This window comes from Acomys russatus, chromosome 19 (assembly GCF_903995435.1).
Source record: "Acomys russatus chromosome 19, mAcoRus1.1, whole genome shotgun sequence".
Taxonomy (NCBI): domain Eukaryota; kingdom Metazoa; phylum Chordata; class Mammalia; order Rodentia; family Muridae; genus Acomys; species Acomys russatus.
Window position 1 is genome coordinate 7,041,115 of NC_067155.1, and position 16,851 is coordinate 7,057,965.

The 16,851-nt window shown below is 41.0% G+C and overlaps 1 protein-coding gene across 1 annotated transcript in view; it reads right to left on the reverse strand.

Annotated features, from left to right (window-relative positions):
* LOC127203019 (leukocyte immunoglobulin-like receptor subfamily A member 3) overlaps window positions 1-16,851 on the reverse strand; it is a 69,487-nt gene that overhangs the window by 14,662 nt on the left and 37,974 nt on the right. The window contains exons 3-6 of the mRNA XM_051161833.1: window positions 15,194-15,475; window positions 13,472-13,759; window positions 6,965-7,249; window positions 5,391-5,686 (exon numbers count right to left, since the gene is read on the reverse strand). Of these exons, the coding sequence (XP_051017790.1) occupies window positions 5,391-5,686; window positions 6,965-7,249; window positions 13,472-13,759; window positions 15,194-15,475 (1,151 nt within the window). The remainder of the gene's footprint in view (window positions 1-5,390; window positions 5,687-6,964; window positions 7,250-13,471; window positions 13,760-15,193; window positions 15,476-16,851) is intronic.

The following is a 16,851-nucleotide window of genomic DNA, read 5'->3' on the forward strand; positions in this document are numbered from 1 at the left end:
GCAGAATTCTACCAGACCTTTAAGGGCGAGCTAATACCGATACTCTTCAAGCTACTCCAAACGATAGAAATGGATGGAAATTACCAAATTCATTCTATGAGGCCATAGTCTCATTGATACCTAAACCTCACAAAGACTCAACAAAGAAAGAGAATTTCAGACCAATTTCTCTTAGGAACATAGATGCAAAAATACTAAATAAAATACTTGCAAAACGAATACAGGAGCACATCAAAGATATCATTCATCATGACCAAGTAGGCTTCATTCCAGGCATGCAGGGATGGTTTAATATACGGAAATCCATCAATGTAATCCACCATATAAACAAACTGAAAATAAAAAACCACATGATCATCTCCTTGGATGCAGAGAAAGCATTTGATAAAATTCAACACCCATTCATGTTTAAAGTTTTAGAGAGATCAGGGATACAAGGCACTTTCCTCAACATAATAAAGGCTATATACAGCAAGCCAATATCCAAAATCAGAGTAAATGGTGAGATACTCAAGGAAATTCCTCTCAAATCGGGAACAAGGCAAGGCTGCCCACTCTCTCCATATCTCTTCAATATAGTACTCGAAGTTCTAGCCAGAGCAATAAGACAACAAAAGGAGATCAAGGGTATCCAAATGGGAAAGGAGGAAGTCAAATTATCCCTCTTTGCAGATGATATGATAGTGTACATAAGTGACCCTCAAAACTCCACCAGAGAACTCCTAAAGCTGATAAACACCTTCAGCAAATTGGCTGGATACAAAATTAACTCCAAAAAGTCTGTAGCCTTCCTATACACAAATGACAAGCTTGCAGAGGAAGAAATTAGGAAAACCACACCCTTCACATTAGCCACAAGCAATATAAAATATCTAGGAGTTACCCTAACTAAGCAAGTGAAGGACTTGTATGAAAAAAATTTCAAAACTCTGAAGAAAGAGATTGAAGATGACCTGAGAAGATGGCATGATCTTCCTTGCTCATGGATCGGGAGAATTAACATAGTAAAAATGGCCATCCTACCAAAAGCAATCTACAGATTCAATGCAATCCCTATCAAAATACCTACACAATTTTTTAAAGACATTGAAAGTTCAATTCTGAACTTCATATGGAAAAACAAAAACCCAGAATAGCTAAAACAATCTTGTACAATAAAAGATGCTCCGGAGGAATCTCCATACCTGATCTCAAACTGTACTATAAAGCAATAGTAATTAAAACAGCATGGTACTGGCACAGCAACAGGCTGGTTGATCAGGGGAATCGAATCGAAGACCCAGATATGAATCCACACACATATGGTCACTTGATTTTTGACAAAGAAGCCAAATCCATTCAATGGAAAAAGGGTAGCATCTTCAACAAATGATGCTGGTCTAACTGGATGTCTACATGTAGAAAAAATGCAATTAGACCCTTATTTGTCACCATGCACAAAACTCACGTCCAAGTGGATTAAAGACCTCAACTTAAAACCAGAGACATTAATTCAGTTAGAGGAAAAAGTGGGGAAGAGCCTGGGACACATAGGCACAGGAAACAACTTCTTAAACAGTACACCAACAGCCCAGGCCTTAATGTCAACAATTAATAAATGGGACCTCATGAGGCTGAGAAGCTTCTGTAAGGCAGGAGACACTGTCAGTAGAACTAACCGACAGCCTACCGACTGGGAAAAATTTTTCACCAACCCTTCATCTGACAATGGTTTAATATCCAAAATATATAAAGAACTCAAGAAATTAAACACCACCAAACCGAATAACCCAATTGAGAAATGGGGCTTGGAACTAAACAGAGAATTCTCAACAGAGGAGTATCAAATGGCTGAGAAACACTTAAAGAAATGCTCAACCTCCTTAGTCATCAGGGAAATGCAAATCAAAACAACTCTAAGATTCCATCTTACACCCATCAGAATAGCTAAGATCAAAAATTCAAGCGACACCACATGCTGGTGAAGATGTGGGGAGAGAGGAACACTCCTTCATCGCTGGTGGGAATGCAAACTAGTACAGCCACTTTGGAAATCTATCTGGTGCTATCTCAGAAAAATGGGAATAGGGCTTCCTCAAGACCCAGCTATTCCACTCCTTGGAATATACCCAGAAGATGCTCCAGCACACAACAAGGACATTTGCTCAACCATGTTCATAGCAGCCTTATTCATAATAGCCAGAACATGGAAACAGCCTAAGTGTCCCTCAGTAGAAGAGTGGATAAAGAAACTGTGGTACATATACACTATGGAATACTACTCAGCTATTAAAAACAAGGAATTCCCGAAATTTGTGGATAAATGGATTGAGCTAGAAATGGTCATAATGGGTGAGTTAACCCAGAAGCAGAAATAATCAAATGGTATATACTCACTTATATCTGCATACTAGCCCAAGGGGCATGTCCCACAAAAGCCTTCACTTACCAGGAAACTGGGACAGAGGGGAAGGCATCCTATTGGGACTCTAAATGAGAGACGCATGGGAAAACAGCAAAATAAAAGGATACAGAGGGTCCTAGAAATCTACAAGTAGAACAATATGATAGGCAGATTTGGGCCCAGGGGTCCCGCTCAAACTAAGGCACCAGCCAAGGACAATACAGGAGGTAAACTTTAAACCCCTTCCCAGATCTAGCCAATGGTCAGAATATTCTCCACAGTTGAGTGGAGAGTGTGATACAACTTTCTCACGTACTCTGGTGCCTCACATTCGACCATGTCCCCTGGAGGGGGAGACCTGGTGGCACTCAGAGGAAGGACAGCAAGTAGCCAAGAAGAGACTTGATACCCTATGAGAATATATAGGGGGACGTAATCCCCCTCAGGAACAGTCATAGGGGAGGGGAATAATGGCAAAATGGGGGGGAGGAATGGGAAGATACAAGGGATGGGATAAACATTGAGATGTAACAAGAATAAATTAATAAAAAAAAAATAGCTGAGTAGTATTCCATAGTGTATATGTACCACAGTTTCTTTATCCAGTCTTCTACTGAGGGACACTTAGGCTGTTTCCATGATCTGGCTATTATGAATAAGGCTGCTATGAACATGGTTGAGCTTAATTTTTTTAAAAAATTACATTTGTAAAAAGAAAGCAAGTTGGAATATGCTAAAGAGCCATGTTGAAGGAACACAAAAGAGAACTGACAAATAACACATGCAATAGGACTGATGAAATCTCATGCAACCAGGACATGGTGATAGAGGTTTATATATTAGCCAATTAGGATCTCTAGTGACATGTTACCAAATGTCTGATCAGATAGATGTCATATACTCCATTAAATACAAAACTCAGGTGCCTGACTGAAGCACTAAAATAAATGAACATCAGAAAAACATTTCACTTAAGCAAATCCTACAGATGTTTATCATTCTTTGAGTTTCCCTTCTGCTGTGCTAATAAAATACTATGAACAAAATCACATGGAGAGGAAGGTTGATTTGTCTTGGACTTCTATTTCACACTGTGCATTTGAGTTAGGCCTGGACAGGATCTCAAGTGTGGTTCTGAAAATGAAAGCATGTATGACGACTCTTTGCTGCCTCCCTAACTCTGGGCTCTTGCTTAGCTGCTGCTAACAGGGTTATTGGCAGTCATATAGGGCATTGGTAAAGGAATACAATGAAACTGACAAAGAACTGAATGAGAGCCAGGCACACTAGTGCCAAATCTTTAATCCCAGCATTTGGGAAGCAGTGGCAGGTGAGTCTCTGTGAGTTTGATACCAGCCTGATCTCCTTACAGAGTTTCACTACAGACAAGATACAATGAGCTCATGTATCGAAATAAAAATTGAATGGAAGAGGAAAATAGAATATCAAGCCTCAGAGAAAGGGAAGTTCATAGCTATGTCTGTCCATTCAGGGTGAGGGAAGCCTAATGCTGAAAGTCCCTTAAGTGGACACAGGATTCAATATTTTGGTGAGGTATTGGGTCCTCTCCATATCCTTTGGCTTGTTTACATACCCGTATATGCCTTCCCAACTTCTCTCCTCCCAATAGACTTAGAAAATAAGAATAATAAGTGAGAGCAGAAGAGTCTTGAGGAGACTGCCCCTGTGTTCCTTTTCCATCATTTTCACTCTAACTCTCCTTTGAAAACTTTCATATACACCTCAAAGCCACATGTCAAAAAAAATGACGCTGCAGGCAGTAGTCTAGGCCTCTTTGGGATAAGCTAATGGTCAGAAGAGGACCCACAGTCATGCCTACAGGACAATCTGATTTACAAAATGCTTCAATAGAGGCTTTCCTCTCAGAGGACTCTAGGCTAGGTCAAGTTGACAATTATGCTAAACAGCACAACCACCAGACCATGCTTATCTGTTGACTGTTTACACACAACCTGATCACACACCTTCCTCTTCTTAGCTGTACCTGGGACATTCACCTTCTGTGTGTTATTGTAGTATTTAGCTGCCTGGCTTACTGCAAGCAAGGTTGTGCACTTTGGTTAACAGAATATGTTATTTGTTTTACTTTGACTTATTTGTTAATAGTTTTAAACTTTGAAATGTCATACATACATGAAGTATATTTTGGTTCTATTCATGTTCCCTTTCTGATTCTCTCCCATGAGCTACACAAAACAGGTTCTTTACCCAAAAAGTCCCACTCTATTTTACATGATGCTTTCTCTTGGGATATTATTTCTTCCTGCATCCTCAGATTCACCCTTCTGTCCCTAAACCATCAACACCCACATTTTCTCAAACTTCTCAGAGAACACTTCTGTTCACATAGTCTACATATCTAGAATCTGTCACCCCATTGAAACACTGAAACATACCCAATAACTGGGTGAGCTGAGGATACAGAACAGAATCCTATCCATCATGAAATTGGGGCATAATCCTACAAGGTCCTGACTATGAATTTCTCTTGTTCTCTTCTGTGGATGTCTCATGCTTTCTCAAGCAACATGGTGGCTATTTGGACACAGCACTGTGCTTATATAATATGGTGTAAGGCAAAGATTATAGTAATCATGAATGAAAAAACCATGATGGACCATTCCAAATTCTTTTTCACAATTACCTAAGGCGGAGTATGTGGTGTGGTTATGTCTGTGTGTGTCTGTGTGTTTCTCAGTGTTTGTCTCTGTGTATATATATATGTTGCAGTGTGTTACACACCCAGTAACTGAGTGGAACCCCAAATATCACAATGAGTAATATCTCTTCTCCAAAAGAATACACTGATATCACATAATTAGTAGATAATACTCAGATTCTGCAATGAGAATGAAAGCAATTACAGTCATGACAGCTATACAGTGTGAAAGAAGAGTACACAGCAGACATGTATAAATATTGATGTATTCCACATGGCATCCACTGAGGTCTCTCTAAGCACAGAGATAACAAACAAATATCAGACATACTTACCTGGGATTGGAAGTTCAAAGGGGTCACTAGGCAGTGACCACAAGTAGGAATTCTCTTTATAAGAGCCAAAGCATCTATAGGTCGTCCTGTGCCCTGAGCTCACAGGGGCAATGATGAATGTCTTGTGGTCCTGATGTGAGCAGTTCTGGGGAAAGGAAGCCTTTCCATCTCTGCAGAGGATGAAAGTGTCAAAGAATCGAGGTGGGTGACAGAGGAGAGTCACATTTGTTTCTGAGAGTCCCTGGGGGCCTGAATCAACAGTAAGGGATGGCTTTTCCTCAAAAACACCTGGAAGTGAAAAGACCCTGTTAATAACTGTCATGGTAGCACATGCCTTTAATCCTAGCAGTCAGGAACAAGACAGATATATCACTGTGAGTTTAAAACCAGTCTGGTCTATATAAAGATTTTGAGGACAGCCAGATTTACATGTGAGATCCTGTCTAAAAATAATCACAAAAAGGTCCTGTTATTTAAAACAATATAATTAAGCCTACAATTCACAGACTGAGCAGAGAGAAGAACACATGAAAACAAAAGGAAAGTCATTCAGTGCTACTCTACAGAAATCACAAAACCTATTTCCATTTTTTCTCTATGGACCAGGACCGTAGAGAGGCTCTAAATAGGTACTGTATAAAGATGCTATAATTTCTCATGAACCCCATCACTTAGGGGCAATAGTCAGTATTCTGAAGGGAGCCTAGACCACAGTCAGTGTAGGAGGAGGATGACAAACCGCATCATCAGGGAATGAGACTTAGTCGATAGGTTCTTGCCTAGTATACACAATGCTCTGGGTTCTGTTACCATCATCACATGAATGCTGTGTTGTCCAGTCTATACGGCTAGTAATAAGAGGATAAGAATCAGATGTTCAAGATTATGGTGAGATACAAATCAAGTCTAAGGCCACACTGAGATATTGAGATCCTGTCTCAAAAAAAATAAAGAAAAATGAAAATTAAAGATGAAATGATGAAATGAGAGGAGAGGAAAGTAGAGAAAAGGAGAGAAAACAAAGAAAAGAGGACAAACCAATGTATGTGTGTAATAGAAGTTTGGCAAGACCATTGTATGGAGTGATGGTTCCTAAGCTTTGAAGTAGCCTTTGTTAGTACTGATTCTCTTCTGAGATTTTATGGGATTGTTCTCTTGAAGAATTCTCAGAGCCTTTACATAACATAGTCTGGAAATGGACCATGCAAACCAGGAAGTCTCTTATGGCTGAGAACTGCTAGGTGATGGATCTTTCAAGACAACCCCTAGATCAGATAAGAAATCTTGGCATGTAGAAATTGTCATGCTAAAGATGGCTTGTCTGTAACAATTTTTTGAAAGCTATGGGACACAGTAAGGCCTTCAGAGGCTGATGCCCCTACCGCTGAGATACATAAATTCATCCTGGAGTAGTTCTCATTTCTTCAATCAATAGTCCCAAGTAACTCAGAACAACTGTATATGGAAGCAGATATAAAGGCAGGGCCTGTGAGGGAAAATAGGTACTTCAGAGAGGTAGGCAACAGTGACTGAGGCTACAAAACAGTATCCTTAACATTTGCTCACCTGTCACCATCAGCTCCAGTTTGTTGCTAATTTGTGACCATTCACCTCCCTTGTTGTATTCACAGTAGTAAATCCCTGCATTGGTGTGTATCATGTTATGAAGAATGAACTCATAAACCTCCTGGGATCCCTGTGGGGTGCAATCATGCCAGTCTTTATTGGATACATAATTGGATAGGCACACTCTGGTCACTCCTGGAGGGGTCCTGCAGAAGATGGTCACATCACTGCCCTTGGAAATCACAGTTCCTGGAACTGCCCATATAGAAGGCTGGGGCAATGGACCTGGAGAGACACAGAAGATATCTAGCCATCTGATGTCAGGAGAGCCTGCTTCTCACGGAGCTCATACATCAAGAATAAATCAAGAAAATGCACCACAAGGATGCCCACTGGCCAATATGGCAGGGTCAATTCCTCTGTTGACATTCCTTCTTCCCAGATGATTCTCAGTTATGTCATGTTGAAGAAAACTAACCAGCACACCTACAAAGTGAAGTCTCAACTCAGAGTTTCCAGAATTTGTGACATATTTCAAGTGGCCTAATTAATCAACATTTTGATTCCCATACCATATAAGAATAACTCTCATTCCTTAGTGCTATCTAGGGGCTTCTGTCAGCCAAAGAATAAAACCTGTGGGTTGCCACTCTTTTCACCAAACTTTGGCACTTCCCTGAGCCAGACAACATGGTGTCCCATTACATCATTGGACTGTCTTACTTTATATCTTGCTTCCATGTTAAAAACCCAACTATTATGCAAGCCTCTAATATCACACCTTGTTTGGGAGCCTCTGAAAATAAATGAGTCCTGTCTGTGATGCACCCTTATTAGACAACATTGAATTCAATTCTCTCCCATGATGACATGCAGTTATGCAAACAAAGATGGAAATCATTATACTGAGAAAAGTAATCAGGACCCAGAAAAACAAATGTTCCATTACCTCACACATATGTGGATATCAGTGTTGATGTTTTAGGGGTGTGTGTTTATTTGAAGCACCAGAAGAATCCAGAAATGTAAAAAAAAAGAAAAAAAGAATGGTGAGGGAAGAAAGATCACAGAAGAGTCAGCAATGTATAACACAAGTGATGTCAAAAGGAAATATGGAGTAATGGGGAAGGAGGTTTAATCAGGGAGAGGGGGTGGTAGGGCAGAGCAGTAGCAGGGCAAAGAAACACTGACATTAATGACGTTTGAAAAAGCCACATGGAAACCGACTGTTTTTGAGCTTCTTAAATATTCATGTATGTATGAATGTACTTATGCATGTATGAGTTTAACTATTGCTACTCTATGCAGGATATTATGATCCTCTGGTATGAAATAACTTTGAATAAAATTCATTATTTAATTCTCAAAGACTAGCAAAATAAAAGGATCCAGAGGGTCTTAGAACCCTACAAGTAGAACAATATGATAGGCAGATTTGGGCCCAGGGGTCCCGCTCAAACTAAGGCACCAGCCAAGGACAATACAGGAGGCAAACTTTAAACCCCTTCCCAGATCTAGCCAATGGTCAGAATATTCTCCACAGTTGAGTGGAGAGTGGGATATGACTTTCTCATGTACTCTGGTGCCTCACATTTGACCATGTCCCCTGGAGGGGGAGACCTGGTGGCACTCAGAGGAAGGACAGCAGGTTGCCAAGAAGAGACTTGATACCCTATGAGAATATACAGGGGGAGGTAATCCCCCTCAGGAACAGTCATAGGGGAGGGGAATAATGGGAAAATGGGGAGGAGGGAGGAATGGGAGGATACAAGGAATGGGATAAACATTGAGATGTAACAAGAAGAAATTAATAAAAAAGAAAAAAGAAAAAAATTCTCAAAGACTATAGAGGAAGGAGAAATAGACAGGATGTGGAAATTGTGTCTTATGATGTTAGTAGGGATGGGAGGAAAATGAGGAACAGGAGCCAGGTTATACAGGAAATGTACTGGAGAAAGGGATGGATCTAAAGTCTAACATCAGAAATGTAGTAATATATGCCAATTAAGCTCATTTACTGATCACAGAATAAACCTAAAGAAGGAAGACAGTTTCTGTGCTTGACAATAAAACTCATACTGAAGGAAGGATATTGCTCACTGGTCAGTGATGGAGAAGCATAGAGAGAAAGCAAGACAGAGGAACTAATTGCATGAGATGTGGTAGAGACGCAGCACATGCAGATGAGCTTGAGAACGTGACTGGGGACAAAAAGAACCTGTGATTTGGGAACAGAACATCTTTTGGTGGAGATGCATGAGCACACTGGGAACTCATATTTAGTGGCTTATGGTATATGCTGCAGGAGTGAGGGGCAGTCCTGAGCTAGGCTCAGCAGAGATCTCTGTAGGAGAGCACTCTAAGGCTGCAGTCATCCTGCATGAAGAAGCTTCAAAGGATACTTTCTGCACTCACTATCAAGATCTACACAAAAACCAGGGAGGGCTATAGCATTCCCATGTGTCTAGGGCGTTAGCATCCATGACCTGACTATGTTCATGTTAACAGTGCACCTTCACTCACATTCCAAAATCTGGTCTCCAAAGGAGAGCAAGGAAGAAAGAAGTGCAAAGCAATCATATGCCAAGATAGAAGAAATGAGGGATGGGCACTACAGAGAGATATCAGACAGGAGAAAAAAGAAAGAAGTGTGCTTTGCTACTCTGGGGATTTCTCCTGCAAACTACACAAAACGAATTTGAAATTCCAATATCATGACAGTATTTTACCACATCTCCAGACACTGGACATTTAGCAGAGAATTAATCTTATTTAAGCTTTTTATTGGCAGCATTTTGATGAGGATTAGGATTGGGTAGCAAGGCTCTCCTATTAAGGCTCCCAGGGGGCCCCATGAAGACTTCTGTACATTCAAGCATCTAGCAATAGAGGCCGGCCCAAGGCCTAAAAGGAGGATGATAGCCAGACTATGATGGAAGCAGTACTCCACTCTGTAATCTGAGGTGGAAAACTCCATGGAAAGAAAAATTTAATATTCAAGTTTCATATTAACAAATATAAAAAATATGTATGTATATCAAAAATATATATGTACCTATATACATATTATGGGCTGTTTTTCTTAAATGTCTTAGAACACAATACATCTCTACATGAGTTATTAAAAGACCACTTCTCCAAAATACACAGAACTGTAGGGATAGGTGAGGAGACTTCATGGGTGGGTGGTGAGCTAGGGGCAGTAGATTTAAAAGTGCAGCTACTGCACCCTCTCCATTAACAGACTCATTCAAGGATTATATTTTAGGAACAAAGCAATAAAAAAGTAAATTTGATGGACTCTAGATATCCTCCTGTACCTGATTCTTTGAAAATAAATACAGATGTCTCTGTATTACTCCACCCCTGTCTCCCTACCACCTCCACCCACCCTCATCCTCTCCACAAGCACATTTTCTATAGGCATGTTCTTTTCTTTTGTGTGAGATCCAATACATTCTTTGAACCAGAGAGATCTGTGTGACCATGAATGTGTAAGTTATCACAAGAGCCTGGTGGACTCTCCAATGGTTACACAGCCAATGGCAGTGATGCCCTAATTTCCAGAACCTGTCAGTACTCATTACTCTTGAGACCTTCTCCATCTGTAGCCAGTTGTTGACAAGAGACTGATGCACCTACTAAGGGCTATGTATGGAGAGTGCCTAGACCCCTGCCCAGGTGTAGTCAATAGGCAGCTCAGTTTCCATGGGGACCCTCTAATATGGGGAGCAAGTGCTGTTGCTGACGTAGACTCTGTTGCCTGCTTGTTGATCACTTCCTTCTGGCAGGGAGGCTTTCCCAGGCCACCAAAGAATAGGATACAGGCAATCCTGGTGAGACTTGATAGGCTGGGATCACATGATAGAGGATCAGGGCTCCACCTTTCTGAGAACTAGGGGAGCATGGGGTGGGAGGGGGAGAGAAAGGAGGCAACAAGTGGAATGTAAACTGAATAAAATTTAAAAATAATGGGCAGGAGAAATGGCTCAGAGGTTAGGAGCACCACCTGATCATTCTAAGGTCCTGAGTTCAATTCCCAGCAACCACACACTGGCTCACAAACATTTATAATATGACCTGATGCCCTCTTCTGTCCTACAAGTATACATGGAGGCAGAACACTGTATAACAATAATAAATAAATCTAAAATTTTTTTAATCTTTAAACAAATAACATTTCTAAAAAGAAAGCAAGTTGGAATATGCTAAAGAGCCATGTTGAAAGAACACAAAAGAGAACTGACAAATAACACATGCAATAGGACTGATGAAATCTCATGCAACCAGGACATGGTGATGGAGGTTTATATATTAGCCAATTAGGATCTCTATTGACATGTTGCCAAGTGTCTGATCAGATAGATGTCATATACTCCATTAATTGCAAAACTCAGGTGTTGGACTAAAGCACTAAAATAAATGAACATCAGAAAAACATTTCACTTAAGCAAATCCTACAGATGTTTATCATTCTTTGAGTTTCCCTTCTGCTGTGCTAATAAAATACTATGAACAAGGTCACTTGCAGAGGAAGGTTGATTTGTCTTGGACTTCTATTTCACACTGTGCATTTGAGTTAGGCCTGGGCAGGATCTCAAGTGTGGTTCTGAAAATGAAAGCATGTATGACCACTCTTTACTGCCTGCCTAACTCTGGGCTCTTGCTTATCTGCTGCTAACAGGGTTATTGGCAGTCATATATGGCATTAGTAAACGCATACAATGAAACTGACAATGAACTGAATGAGAGCCAGGCACACTAGTGCCAAATCTTTAATCCCAGCATTTGGGAAGCAGTGGCAGGTAAGTCTCTGTGAGTTTGATACCAGCCTGATCTACTTACAGAGTTTCACTACAGACAAGATACAATGAGCTCATGTATCAAAATAGAAATTGAATGGAAAGGTAAACTAGACTATCAAGCCTCAGAGAAAGGGAAGTTCACAGCTATGTCTGTCCATTCAGGATGAGAGAAGCCTAATGCTGAAAGTCCCTTAAGTGGACACAGGATTCAATATTTTGGTGAGATATTGGGTCCTCTCCATATCCTTTGGCTTGTTTACATACCCATATATGCCTTCCCAACTTCTCTCCTCCCAATATCATTAGAAAATAAGAATAATAAGAAGTGAGAGAAGAAGAATCTTGAGGCGACTGCCCCTGTGTTCCTTTTCCATCATTTTCACTCTAACTCTCCTTTGAAAACCTTCACATACAGCTCAAAGCCACATGTCAAAAAAAATGACACTGCAGGCAGTAGTCTGGGCCTCTTCTGGATAAGCTAATGGTCAGGAGACGACCCACAGTCATGCCTACAGGACACTGTGATTTACAAATGCTTCAAAAGAGGCTTTCCTCTCAGAGGACTCTAGGCTAGGTCAATTTGACAATTATGCTAAACAGCACAACCACCAGACCATGCTTATCTGTTGACTGTTTACACACAATCTCATCACACACCTTCCTCTACTTAGCTGTACCTGGGACATTCACCTTCTGTGTTTTTTTGTAGTATTTAGCTGCCTGGCTTCCATACTGCAAGGTTGTGCACTTCAGTAAAAAAAAAGTTATTTGTTTTACTTTGGCTTATTAGTTAATAGTTTTATACTTTGAAATATCATAGATATTATGAAATATATTTTGGTTCTATTCATTTTCCATTTTGACTCTCATCCCATGAGCTACACAAAACAGCTTCTTTACCGAAAAAGTCCCACTCTATTTTCCATGATGCTTTTTCTTGGGATATTGTTTCTTCCTGCCTCCTCAGGTTCACCCTTCTATCCCTAACCCATGAACACCCACAGTTTCCCATACTTCTCAGAGAACACTTCTGTTCCCATAGTCTCCATATCTAGAATCTGTCACCTCCATTGAAACATACCCAATAACTGGGTACGCTGAGGATACAAAACAGAAATCTATCCATTATAAAGCTGGGGCATAATCCTAGAAGGTCCTGACTATGAATTTCTCTTGTTCTCTTCTGTGAATGTCTCATGTTTTCTCAAGCAATATGGTGGCTATTTAGACACAGCACTGTGTTCACAAATTATGGTGTAAGGCAAAGATTACAGTCATCCTGAATGAAGAAACCACAACAGACCATTTCAAATTCTATATCAGAGTTAGCTAAGGAGTAGTATGTATGGTGTGGTGTGCTGTGGTGTGCTGTGTCTGTGTGTCTGTGTGTGTCTCAGTGTTTGTCTGTGTGTACATGTATGCTGTAGTGGGTTACACAGCCAGCAACTGAGTGGGACCCCACATATCATGATGAGTAATATCTCTTCTCCAAAAGAATACACCTGCATCTACACTAATATCACATAATTAGCACATAATATTCAAATTCTGTGATGCAACTGGAAGCAATTACAACCATAACAGCAGTGATATGCAACAAACAGTACATAGCAGACATATAGATGAATTGATGTGTTCCAAATGGCATCCACTGAGGTCTCTCTAAGCACAGAGATAACAAACAAATATCAAACATACTTACCTGGAATTGGAAATTCAAGGGGGTCACTAGGCAGTGACCACAAGTAGGAATTAGATTTGTAAGAACCAAAGCATCTATAGGTCCTCCTGTCCACTGGGCTCACTGGGGAGATGATGAATGTCTTGTGGTCCTGATGTGAGCAGTTCTGGGGAAAGGAAGCATTTCCATCTCCGCACAGGATAAATGTGTCAAAGAAATGAGGTGGGTGACAGAGGAGTGTCACATTCATTTCTGAGAGTCCTTGGTGGTCTGAATCAACAGTAAGGGATGGCTTTTCCTCGTATACCCCTGGAAGTGAAATGACCCGGTTATTAGCCGGTAGCACATGTCCGTAATTCTACCACTCAGATAGCATAAGTGGATATATTTCTGCGAGTTTAAAACCAGCCTTGTAATTTCCGAAATTTGTGGACAAATGGATTGAACTAGAAATTATCATAATGAGTGAGTTCCCCAGAAGCAAAAAGAGTTAAATGGTATATACTCACTTATATTGAGACACTAGTCCAAGGGGTACATCCCCATAAAAAACTTTACCTACCAGGAAAGTGGGTCAGAGGGGAGGACATCCTATTGAGACTTTAGGTGTGAGAAGCCTGGAAGAATGAGGAAATAGAAGGATCCAGAGGGTCCTGGAAAACTACAGGCAGGTCTGGGCCCTGGGGTCCTCCTCAAACTATGGCACCAGCCAAGGAGAATATAGGCAGTAAACTTTGAACCCCTACTCAGACTAGCCAATGGACCGGACATTCTCCACCGTTAAGTGGAGAAGGAGACCTGACTTTCACACAAACTCTGGTGCCCCATATTTGACCATGTCCCTTGGATGATGCCTGGTGGCACTCTGAGGAAAAATAATAGGTCACCAAGAAAAGACTCCATACCCTATGAGCATATACAGGGGGAGGAGGTCCCCCTCAGTCACAGACATAGGGGAGGGGAATGGGGGGAAGAGGGAGGGAGGGAGGAATGGGAGGATACAAGGGATGGGCTAACAACTGAGATGTAATTTGAATAAATTAATAATAAAAAAGAAAAAAATCAAAGTTAATAAAAATAAATATATTTAATGTAAAAAAAAAACCAGCCTTGTCTATACAGAATTCAAGGCCAGCCAGAGTTGCATGTGAGAACCTGTCTAAAAATAATCACAAAAAGATACTGTTATTTAAAACATTATAAATAAACCTACAATTCAAAAACTGAATAAAGAGAACAACACAAGAAAACAAAAGGAAATTCAACCATTGCTACTCTACAGAAATCACAAAACCTATTTCCATTTTTTATATGAACCAGCACCTTCGAGAGGCTCTAAATAGGTACCGTATGAAGACGCTGTAATTTACCATGAACCCCATCCCTTAGGGGCAATAGTCCATATTGTAAAGGGAGCCTAGAACACAGTAAGTGCAGTGGGACGTTGACAAACCTCATCCTCAGGGAATGAAACTTAGTTGATAGGTTCTTGCCTAATATACACAATGCTCTGGGTTCTGTTACTATGACCACATGAATACTGTGGTTGCACAGGTCTATAAGGCTAGTAATAAGAGACGAGGGGAATCAGAAGTTCAAAATTATGATTAGATATACACAAGTCTAAGGCCAGACTGAGATATTGAAAACCTTTCGCAAAAAAATAGGAACTACATGGGTAGTTCAGTGAGGTAGGCAATCATGACTGAGCCTAAAGAAGAATATTCTTAAGCATTTCTTCACCTGTCACCATCAGCTCCAGTTTGTCACTTTCTGATGATCCATCTCCCTTGTTGTATTGACAGGAGTAAATCCCCACATCGGTGTGTATCATACTCTGAAGAATGAAACCAGAAACCTCCTGGGAAGCTTGTGAGGTAGAATCATGACACTCTCTTTCAGATATATTATGGAACAGGCACACTGTGGTCACTCCTGGAGGGGTTCTGCAGAAGATGGTCACAGCACTGCCCTTGGAAATCACAGTTCCTGGAACTGCCCATATTGAAGGCTGGGGCAATGGACCTGGAGAGACACAGAAAAAGAGATCTAACAATCTGATATCAGTAGAGTCTTGTTCCCAAAGAGCTCCCACATCAATAATGAATCAGGAAAATGCACCACAGACTCACCATTGTGTGCCCAGATCCTCTGCTCTATTAAACACACTGAAATGGGAAAAAAAGACTGGTGAGAGAAGTTTGTCCTGTTATAGACTGATTCCAACTAGAGCTCAGATGAAAAGACCAGTCAGATAGACATACTGAGGTCAGGAGAGACCCCTTTTCAGGCATCAGGCCAGGCATTCACAGAGGAAAACTTCTGTGAACAGAATTCAGGTTCTAAAACTGGGAGTCTGTATTCATTACCCTCTGGCTAAGAATAATGACCCCTGTAGCACTTACCAAATCCGAGAAGAACAGCCCCAAAGCCCATGGCAGCACCTCATGCCAGATCTCCACATGCACACACAGAAAGAACTGGTGACAGAGTCTGCACAGGGGAAAACATCCATGAGACAGGGCAGACTAGGGTACAGAACCTCTGTCAGGGATGATGACATCCAAATAAACAGGAAGGGGATATGGTTTTACACAAGAACAGCCTGTGACTCGTCAATTCTATACCACAGCTTTGGTCCAGGCAACAGTTCCTCTATACACTTCCTGTTCTGGATCAATATTCTTAAAGGCATTGTGGGTGTGCGTATACTGACCTCTGGTATTCCCATATCTGGTGTAGACTTGTGGACAATGCCAGAGTAAACAATGAGATACAGGCAGAAAATATGGATCCCCAATGCTCCATGAATCCACTGGAAGAGTTACACTGGATGGGAGATAGGCAGATGTAAAATATCACGACTTAGAATACAGGAGGAGAGGACCAGGGAGGATACAGACCAATGTTTCTGTAGTACATGCATGATCTCAGTAAATAATTCTCCTGACCAACTAACAACACAGCCAGGTCCCTGTTGTTCCTCCTCTAGAGAATTCAGCCTCTGGATAAGGGGAGAGGTGTATGGGAGGCCTCAGGCCAAGGGGTTGAGAGGGGTTGAGCAACCACAGGGACAAAAGGAGTCTAGTGAAAGCAAATCAAGGGTAAGCGGCTGCATATGCATTTATTCAGCAAGAGACAGCAGGTTCTATGGCTTTGGACAACCAGTCAGGTTCCTTCACACCATCTCTAGGCCAGCCAATGGATGCTCATCTCTGGGAAACATGAGGAGAAGACCAAGAAGCACCAGGAGGAATGAGCCAGACCTGGGATGTGAGTGAAAAGCAAATGGGATATCAAAATGGCAAAAAAAAAAAAAAAAACTATACAAGCATGGAGGTTTAGGTTGCACCATTGTGCTATAGGCTACTTAAATATATCCTAATCTCTCTGTGTGGGTA